This window comes from Mercenaria mercenaria, chromosome 6 (genome assembly GCF_021730395.1).
Source record: "Mercenaria mercenaria strain notata chromosome 6, MADL_Memer_1, whole genome shotgun sequence".
In the NCBI taxonomy this organism is placed as follows: Eukaryota; Metazoa; Mollusca; class Bivalvia; order Venerida; family Veneridae; genus Mercenaria; species Mercenaria mercenaria.
Genome location: NC_069366.1, coordinates 44674576 through 44685309, shown reverse-complemented (window position 1 = coordinate 44685309; position 10734 = coordinate 44674576). Strand labels below are relative to the sequence as shown.

The 10734-nt window shown below is 36.4% G+C and overlaps 1 protein-coding gene across 1 annotated transcript; it reads left to right on the top strand.

The window, feature by feature from the left end:
- The first annotated feature begins 984 nt into the window (after positions 1–984).
- LOC123550160 (beta-1,3-glucan-binding protein-like) lies at positions 985–9735 on the top strand. Its single transcript, XM_053546783.1, has 11 exons — positions 985–1132; positions 2170–2247; positions 2403–2525; positions 3194–3327; positions 6602–6676; positions 7135–7201; positions 7564–7731; positions 7930–8007; positions 8233–8347; positions 9094–9156; positions 9525–9735. The coding sequence occupies exons 1-11, from the start codon at positions 1027–1029 to the stop codon at positions 9733–9735; spliced, it is 1218 nt and encodes a 405-aa protein (XP_053402758.1). The 5' UTR covers positions 985–1026.
- The last annotated feature ends 999 nt before the right edge of the window (positions 9736–10734 follow it).

Below are 10734 nucleotides of genomic sequence, written 5' to 3'. Positions count from 1 at the left end.
TGGAGATGTACTTTAGTCAGATAGAGTACGGGGAGACTAAACGGTTGCATCACAACACTTAAAGACTGCTGACGTGATAGTAGTGTGAAGCATTGAGGCTTAGATCTATTGTACCACACGGGTAACATTTTACCGCTCTAAAAACGGAATTCATGTCATAATTACATAGTACAAAATTTTTTATGCAGTTGATTAATTTCAGTAATAATCCTCTCTTTGCCTGTCTAAGATATGCAAGCCAGACTGGAAATAAATGAATTCTGAAGTTGCACGCTGTTAGTGCTAATATTGTTGAAGTGTCTCGATCTAGTATTCAAATTGAAATATAAATCGTAGAGATGTATAAAGAATATAAGAATCTTTTGACTATCTGGCTCGAAGGTAACTGTCTAGGTGGTAACTAGGCTGCTCGAAGGTAACTGTCTAGGTGGTAACTAGGCTCTGTCGAGTTACCGCAAAACAGTTACCCACGAGCCAGATATATTACCATCCGCGCCTTCAACTTGTGACAGATTCGTTTTCTTGATTGCCGGACAGAATTTTCCCATGTTTTTGTCGAGGCAGGAAAAACTCGTCTTACAACACGGGGTGTAATTTATGAATGAATGCGGAAATTTATACGTTACTATAATGAAATAGTGCTTTAAAGAAAAGCATTCGTTTTACTTTAAATCTTCTATTGATTGAATAATACGGCATGTAAAAAATCTATCACTAGTCGAAGGTCCGGCCGGAAATATCTGGCTCTTGTGTAACTGTTTTGCGGTAACTCGGCAGAACCTCTTTACCGCATTAAAAATTACTCCCGAGCCAGATATTTCTATCCACACCTTCAGCCAGTGAAAGGTTCTTATGTTCTTGCATACCCTTGCTAAAAATGGAGACATAGACATGAGAGAGATTTTGAACCTTGTTTCGTAAATATATGTTTACTTTAATGGTAGACGGTGCCTATATCTATTCTAAATAGATAAGAAACCGCGACATCTATTACATGCAGAGTAAAGTTAAATTATTTGAATAATCATGATTTTAATGGTAATACTCTTTATTGTATCAACGGCGTTTGCTGTGGATTTTAAGCCAAAAGTTTCACGTCTTAGTTCTGGAGGACTTGAACTATCTGTAAACAGTACGTACATTTAATTGTATAAATATTATGTCTTCTTATAAATACCACACTACCAGGTACATACTAGTACTTTTAGTTCTCAAGATATAAGGACTCCGAGTCACTCAATAAACTTTAATATTTCAAAGATACATTAGACCAAAATTCAAATTTAAAAAAATACCAATTACTTTGACATACACTTAACATATCCGCGTATAAACGCGTATCTTAAAACCTTGAAAAAAATATTTTGGGATGTTAAATCTGTCTGCTTTACTTTCGATTTGCCTTTTTCGACAGTCATATATCAGTAATTTTCAAATATGGTTTTAAAGTCCGTTGCTTAACGATCTGATCGAGTTCAAGGAAAGTACAAAAAGCAAAGGGGCAACCGTTGTAAAACAAATCGCGTAATGCTTGTCGCATCGGAATTCCAAAGACACTTGTTAGTCATTCGGAGCTATATTTGATAAGCTCTCAGATTTTATCTACTAAGTTTGGAGAATACTTTGCTCATGTTAGAGAAAATATCTTAACATAGAAGGTGTAAAACTTAACACAAGAACCACTTATAAGATTATATCATATTAAAAGAACAATTATTTTTTATGACAAAAATATGCATTATTTAATTCAAAATTATTTAAAGGTAGCCCGGCAGCTATGGACCACAAAAGAACAAAACATCGATTCCAAGCACTAAAATATTTGAGAGATGAAGTTTTAGAGTGGAAAAGGTTTATATCAATCGATTTAGTTTTCCTCAGAATTGCATCGAACAGAAATACAAAGAAAGCATCAGTTTCGTGTGTTTTGACAGCTGGTGTAATTTCTATTATTTCATGTATTTCGATGAAGAGTTTGTATCTACCGTTCAGTTTCGTCTTTTATGAAAGAATAGAATATAATACAATGAATTTCAAGATAAAAAATATTTCAATTGATTTATCATACATGTATGTTTGTTCTTTGTCTGCTGAGGTACTCATTATTTCTTGCCATTATCATTAGATTTTCTATAACAAATTATTTTTCCTGATGTTTTTCTTTTAAAGATTTGCCGCAAGCAAAAGTGTTTGAGGTGGTGTATACTTCGACAAGAGGAAGACATCATGGGCAATTTAACCAAGAAGGTACCGGGAAAAAATTATTTCAGACTGTTTCATAAACATATCACGTTCATAACATTCTATTTCTATACTAAGTTTGAAAAAAGTAATATTGAAATTCAGTTTAATAAATCATTTAGAGACACATTACACACTGTTGTGAGTGTTTGACGTTTCAGCCGATGGCGATTGGTACCACCGAAATAATGAAGTCCCCTACAATGCCAATGACAAACTTGCATACACTATCATCGGAGAGATTGACGGTAAAACTGTAGTGTCCAAAGGAACTTTGCAACCAGGTAAACATATATATCAATGTTTTTTCTTTCTTTCTGTACTACATTTAGACTACGGATGAAACATCCGCATGTTCTGTAAGTTTTAAGTGATCGTGACAATATTGGCAGACTGTTTTTAAAGTACGTTAAGCGTTACTTGCATCTCACCAATATGGGAAATAACACATATGTTTAAACCTAACAAAACAAAACAAAGTAAGCGTTAGCACCGTACAAAATGGATTCGGTTGTTTGGTTTAAATCGTTCCCCTGTTTAAACTAGTTAAAAAATTTTGATTTTTTTTTTTGAAAACTGTCCATGACGTCTCTTTGGCATCAGTACTCATTAATTACTACTGTTTTTCATGGGAACCTACAGGACTATGAAAATACTAAAGCCGAAACTGTGGAATTTACATTAGAAGGCATGCAATTTTGTTTGGTTTAGTCAAACGGCTATTTTGCGATGATTTTGATTATAAAATGAATGGGAACATTACTTGTCCGTTGGTATTTAATTTCGCGGACCGATTCAACCACGAATTTCGCAAAAAGTAGTTCCTCAAAAAATATAATGTTTTCAAAGCACGATGCCTTGGCTTAGTTTAATTAAATCATGGTTCTCAAAAAGACGTTATTAATCTGAAGTATCTGTAAAGCTTTATATATTGGGATGTTATCTTTTTTAGAAGAATACACAGGTTCGGCCGTAACTCCACCGAAAAGAGTACGCAGAGGCACCGTGGTGTTCCGTGATGACTTTAATGGAGCGGCTTTTGATGCTTCTAACTGGGACTACGAGGTGTCCATGTATGGGGGTTATGTAAGTGCTCAATTTCATAGTGCTAATTTATCCCTCAGACAAGTATAAAGAGTTCAAAAGAGTCGCTTTACGGCGGGCCATGCAGTTGTTCGGTTCGTTACCGGTGTGCGATGCAAAAATAAATATGGCGCTAACTACTGAAACAGTTTTAAAGGGATTTATTACAAGTAGTAAAATGAAACTTCATCATGAAGTGTACATGTGCGTGATATACATTTAGGGTTTATAAAATCATTGCAAATATGTGCCCTTTGACTTACACTTGCATTGTTGTATATGGGAGTTTCTGGTACAAGCTACTTTCAGCTTTAAAAGATGCCAATGCAATTCCATACTCACGGTCACCATGATTACAGGTGTTAAGGTCAGTTGAGGCATTTCGGAGATATGCGCCCTTGGATTTGGATCAAATGTTTATATTGCATTACTGGTGTATGGAGATTTGTAGCGCGAGCCGTCTCCAAACTTTTAATACTTTTAAATGAAAAATTATACATGCGGTCACCATGAATTATACATACATGTGCGATACATATTTTAGTAAGTTCAGTGGAAATATTAAGTTCCTAGACCAAATGTCTAATTTCCTGTGGAAAAAACGGCATTACAGGGGAATCGCTTGTAGTGATAGTTCTAGTTACGTCAACTTTAAATGGAGTTCTTAAATACCCCAGTTACACATACGGCGCAGATAGCTACGTCTAGCCACGGATAGAAACTTAGTAATCCGTATCGATCCGTGCCTGAGCCGTACCTTAAAGTAGTAACCCGTATCAATCCGTACCAGTCCGTACGACTCTGGTACGGATCGATACGGATTACTACGTTTCTATCCGTAGCTAAACGTAGCTACCTGCGCCGTATGTGTGACTGTGGTATAAGCTACAGTCACATATACGGATCCTTGCGTTGAGGTACGGTGCGGATGGGATTAGTATTCGGGGGTGGACACGGATAAGTACGGAAAGCAGTACGTCTTAGTACGGGAATAATGATTAGAAACGGGGAACAAAAAATACAGGATGCAAATAAGTACTACGTTGAACTACGTTTTACTGCGCCTAGCAACTTGCCCAGCGCGTGGACGGGTCTGCGGTGAACTATGTTGAACTACGTTTAACTACGGTCAACCTCGGATAACTACGTTCAGCTACGGATCAATACGGCAAGGTACGTTTCAGTACGGATAACTACGTTTTAGTACGTTTAACTACGGATGAATAAGTTTCAACCAAGTTGGACTAAAGTCACGCTCAAATTGCTACGGATCGCTCAAACATTTGTGCATGTTCAAAAGTTGGAGAAACTTGCAAGTTTGGGATAAGTCTTGAATACGTTTTGATCAAGTGTTGGTACGGACTGATACAGATTACTACTTTGAGGTACGACTTAGATACGGATCGATACAGATTACTAGTAACGTTTCTATCCGTGGCTAGACGTAGCTATCCGCGCCGTATGTGCTACTGGGGTATAACGCAATATTTCGACCGTAAGATCAGTTAAGAACTGTAACATGATGTTTACAACTTCAGTATAAGCAAGATTAAAACGACAACTGTTATATTCAACTATAAGACCGGGTTCTGTTGTGGCCGAATGGTTAAAGTCGTAGATTTCTAATCAAGCCGTAAGTCCAAAATCCTGCTTGAAATGTAAAACTCGTTCATGTCATGAAAGATAACTATCCAACTGGCTTGTGAAAAGTCGGTGGTTCTACTCTGGTGCCCATAACCATGCACGTGTTTGAAAATACTTTCCGAAAGAGAACACGGGGTCTTCACCCTCAGGGTGAGCCTGAGGAACGTTAGTGTCCTTAATACTGCCGGTGTAATGAAGTATTTCGACCCCCATAGAATAACGACCCCCCGGTCATTATTCTATAGAAAATGTGACTCCTTTCCTGTAAAATATTGACTCCCCTTATAAAAAACTGACTCCCTTTGAAAACTCTATAGAATAACGACCCCCCGGTCATTATTCTATAGAAAAACTGACCCCTCCAAGTAAAATACTGACTCCTTAAAGATGACTCCCTTCGAATTTCATAGAATAACGACCCCGTTATTATTCTATAGAAAAGTGACTCCTTCCATGTAAATACTCACTGCCGAAATTACTACATTCGAACTCTCATACAATATCGATTCCCGGACATTATTCTATTTAAAAAAGTTACTCTTTCCATGTAAAACACCGGCTCCTAAAAAGACTTCCGACGATAATATCTATTAAAAAGTGATCCCCACCAAACCTAACGGACAATTTTACTAGATCCACAACTCTAATACCCTCCATTGCCAATAGTTAACATTTTGATTGTACTACTACTACTGGTGCCGCTACTTCTATTGCTATTACTACATGTACTTCTTTTTCTTCTTCTACTACTACTACTACTTCTACTACTACTACTACAACTGCTACTACTGATACTACTATACCTGCTTCCACTAATACGTCTTGTACATTTACCTCTTCTTCTCCTGCTGCTGTTGTTGCTGTCACTTATTCCTCTGCTGCTGCTGCTACTGCTGCTGCTGCTGCTGCTGCTGCTGCTACTGCAACTGCCACTACCACTGCCACTACTACTACTACTACTACTACTTTCTATTGTTGCCGCTACCGTACTTTACTGCCACTGCTAAGTATTGCAACTTCTATTAATACTAAGTTCTATGCTAGCAGTTTCTTGTGCAGTTTTCTTCTGAAGAATTACTTCATACCGAAGTTTGCAGGGATTATTGACACTGGTGTGTTTTGTGAACGTATTGTGAATTGTTATTTTCCTGAAAAAAAATGTATACATCAAGATACAGCGTCTAGAAATAGAATCCCTTTTCCCGTTGCGGAATGCTCTGATTTCTGTGTCAAGTGATGGTATCTGGGGCTAATGGTCAAACGGAAGGATGGACGGACAAGGGCAAATCTATATGCCCCCCTCCCCCGAGTGGGGGCATAAAATGCAGCAATTAGGCCTTAGATACATGAGTTATCACTAAATTTGACCAAATGACCGGGGGTCGTTTTTTTCATGGGAGTCAATATTCTTCGTGAGGTTCAGTTTACTTCACGTGTGGGAGTCATAGTACTATGATCTGGAGGTCATAATACTATGACCGGGGGGTCACTTTTTCTATAGAATAATGACCGGGGGTCATTATTTTATGGGGGTCGAAATACTTCATTACACCGGCGATACTAACAAATGCAACACATATAGACTTCAGCTTCTTTTAACCTGTAGATAATTTCAAAAACAAGTTTGTTTCAGAATGGAGAGATACAGGCCTACGTTCAAGACCATAGAAATGTGTTTGTAAAGAACGGACATCTTTACGTAAAACCTGTGAGTACAAATTAAATTAGGGTTAGCTTGTCGGTTTTTGATTGCGCAGTTTTATCTTGTTTTATGACGCAGACTGTCATGAAGTTCACAAGAAATTCCAGGCTCTATAAAATTAAATCGACAAAGGGCTTGGTACGGATTACAATGAAAAAAAATGGCCTTTCGTGCAAATTGCTAAAATAAAAAAATGGCAAAACGTATAACGACGTTGAATATATGACTGTATACGCAGCTGTACTAGCGTTACTTGTTTATCAAAATGTTTAAGTTTATTTTTCTACAATTTTAGGCCGTTTTGTAGACCTTATAGGAAAGTGTACCGAACCCTTTAATTACAGTTACAAATGCACATAAAAATAGGCAGTTCATTAAAATGTTTTGTAACAAAGAAAATGAGTAGATGATTTAGTAGGACTGAAACATTTTTTTTTATAAACTTACTGTTTGCTAATTCACAGACATTTACTTCGGACGACGACCGATTCACAGAGGCATCTATACACTCTGGAGTTATGGATATGAAAGGTAGTATTGCATAAAGTAGTTTATTCCTTTTTAGAGAACAGATTTTTTTAGCATCACGCAGTGCCATTTTTGTAGAATAGTCCTCTATAGCATAGTCATTATGAATGTAACAACTTATATGATATAACCATTTGCAACCTTAACGTTTCTGCCTGTTACTGTAATGTACAAAAAGGCATGTTCCGCTTGTAGCTGCAGAATCTAGTTATCTGGCGGAACCAAATCTTGTTATTTAGAAAACTAAACACTTATTTATATTTCCAAAACTCTAACTTGTTCACATAATTTGACATAACTATGAAATTATAAAATACGTAAAGAAGATATAGACCAGCTCAGAGCATTTGAATTTTGATTTCCAGCTCTATACGGTTATTGTACGAACGCAGATCGGAACGGTTGTTACAGACAGGGAACGAACGGTTGTATTCCACCAGTCATGTCCGGTAAAATCAAATCTAAGCATACAATAAAGTTTGGTAAAGTTGAAGTTAGAGCAAGAATTCCAAGGGGAGATTGGCTTTGGCCAGGTAAATATTTTTTGTTAAAGCATTAAACGTTTTAAGGGGAAATGGAAACACAAATAGTTACTTAATTTTGTGAAGTACTAGTATATATAAATAATAAGGAGTGACAATAACTAATAATATCAACAAGCGTTACATTTTTGACACCTTCAGTGATATTATAGTCAATTTAGATTTTAGTTTTCTTGTATCTTATAATAGCTATATGGATGTTGCCAAAGAGTTCCGAATACGGCGGATGGCCAGCTTCAGGAGAAATAGATCTAATGGAGAGCAGGGGTAACTTTTTCTCTTTCAAAATGAAGGAAAATGCAAACTAACTGATCAGTTAAAATAACATTCAAGCAAAAATGTGTTTTGATTCAGAGGATTATATTTCTTTGCATTTGTTGCCGTCTTTATGACTAATGAAAATGTTATTTCTATAACTTGACGTTTTGTTTGTAATAGCTAAAGAGTTATAGCTTGCATACTATGCACATTTTTGGATTCGTTTTACCATAGGTAATTCATTTGCTGGATTTGATGCAAGTAACCATGGTTACAACCAGGTTGGCGCCACTCTGCACTGGGGACCAAGCGCCGGGCAAAACAAATTTCAATGGACGCACGGTGACTTGTAAGTTGAAAATCTTCAAATGCGAATGTTAAAACATAACTTTAGAGTAGTGCTGAGTACTAACACACGCTGGAGAAAGAGCAATATCCTTGTGTGAAGCAAAGTCCTAAGCTTGTTGAATGATAAATATAATTGGTCGTTAGTCAAGAAGGTTTGAAATATCATTAGATTCAATACAGTTGTGATATGTCATTCTCGCATACCAGAAGTCTACCATGGTTCCATAGTTTAACGTCTCGCCGGGGACTTTGACGAACCTCTGATTGATGAAAATGTGATATATAGACGTCTGTAAACGAAAAGAAATTCTTTGACCAAAAAACAATGGTTATAATCAATGAGAATGTGATATATAGACGTCTGTAAGCGAAAAGAATTTTTTGACCCACAAACAATGGTTATAATCAATGAGAATGTGATATATAAACGTCTGTAAACGAAAAGAAATTCTTTAACCCGCAAACAATGATTATAATCAATGAGAATGTGATAAACAGACGTTTGTAAACGAAAAGAAATTCTTTGACCAAAAAACAATGGTTATAATTGATGAGAATGTGATGTATAGACGTCTGTAAACGAAAAGAAATTCTTTGACCCACAAACAATGGTTATAATAAATGTGTAAGTGTTGGAACTTTTCATTTAATTAACAACACAAGAGTTATGAATGTTTGATTATCTTTAGTTTTCAATAACAGAAACAATTGTTTTATAATTATATTCTTAACGTATTAATTTCACAGAGACGGAGATTGGGCGTATGCAATGCACACATACCGCCTCGAGTGGACAGTAGATCATATCCAGTAATGTATCAAGTTTTCATGTCGGCATTATGCCTGTATGATTTATCTCTTATTATATAGTTTTTTTTTGTGTGAAACAAAATAACGTTGTTTTTTCCAGCATCAAACGTATATCTTCGCCTTTGACTAGGGCTATATAGTAAATAAAGAAGATCACACTTAGTATATCAATCTTTTTATTTATTACAACAAAAGTAATGGGAATAGATAATATGATGTCGCTTGAGAAAACATTCTTTTATGGAACAGAAACAAATAACACCTACAGAATGATACATTTATTTTACAAATTTGATTATATCTTTGTCATTTTTAGGCATGATTTTGAATAGTTGTCTAAGTAGTTTTTCGCAATGTTGTTTTCCCAGGGTATTCGTAGACGACCATCTAATGATGAACGTTGGAATTACACAGAGTTTCTGGAACTGGGGACGATTTTCTGGAAACAATATCTGGTCTAGTGGCACAAAAGCTGCGCCATTTGATAAAGCGGTGAGAATGCCCTTTCATATTCTCAAGTCAGAAATTAACATAGTCACGGCTTTCAAAACTTCACAGGATGATGCTTGCGGTCATTGAATGAACGTTGTTGTTTTTATGTCAGTTTATTAGTCAAAGGTCAAGGTCAAAATGGCATAGAGACTAAAAGCGGTTTCCGACCAATAGATGGAGAACGCTTAAACTTGCTGCCTGTGGTTGCATGTGGCCAGCAGATAAAATATATTGTTTTTGGTGTCATTAGGTAAAGGTCACAACATACTTGAGCCCTATTTATATACGTCGTTGAGACATATGAGTTTTACAATTTTTAAAGTTGTTATTTTCAACAAATTTCATCTGCTTCTGTTATCATTAAACAAATTCTCATGGTATTTTCAGTTCTACCTGATACTGAACGTTGCTGTCGGAGGAACAAGTGGATTCTTTCAAGACAGTTGGCATTATAATTCGAAGAAACCATGGAATAACAACTCGCCTACAGTAGCTTGTGATTTCTGGGACGCACGTGGACTTTGGATGTCGTCGTGGCACGGAAATGACGTTGCACTGGAAGTCGATTACGTTGAAATGACGCAGTATTAACGTTTCCATTTTTAAGTATTTAAGGAGTAAAATATCAAGTCTATAATATTATTTCAATTTTTGATAATGACTCATTAACGCTAAACGTCAAGATCATCTGCAACACCTTTTGTATAGGTCGATATTACGTGTAGTCGGCTTCACAGACTTTTCTGTTTTCTTGTTTAGCCGTTACCCTGCTAAATTTCTCAAATAGACTGGTCCATTATTCAATTTTGGCAGTATCATTTACTATTTCAAGGGGTGTTCACTGAAAATTCACTGACTGAATAGCGAACAGTGCAGACCATGATTAGCCTGCACTTCCGTGCAGGCTGATCATGGTCTGCACTGGTCGCAAAGGCAGAATCACTTACCTCCAGCAGGTTAAAGGTTAGATAACCATGAAAATAGATCTAATTCAGTACCATACCAGTACGTTCATTACTCCCATTCCATTCTTCTGTCAATTTTACCGTTGTTTAGCGTTCTTATACGTATGCCTTTTTTCCATCA

Bases quoted from the DNA above. Each gene is read 5' to 3' on its own strand.
- LOC123550160 (XM_053546783.1), top strand. From the start codon at position 1,027: ATGATTTTAATGGTAATACTCTTTATTGTATCAACGGCGTTTGCTGTG. The intron at 2,526-3,193 runs GTAAACATATAT...TATCTTTTTTAG, and splicing joins CAAAGGAACTTTGCAACCAG to AAGAATACACAGGTTCGGCC. The intron at 7,732-7,929 runs GTAAATATTTTT...ATCTTATAATAG, and splicing joins GGGAGATTGGCTTTGGCCAG to CTATATGGATGTTGCCAAAG.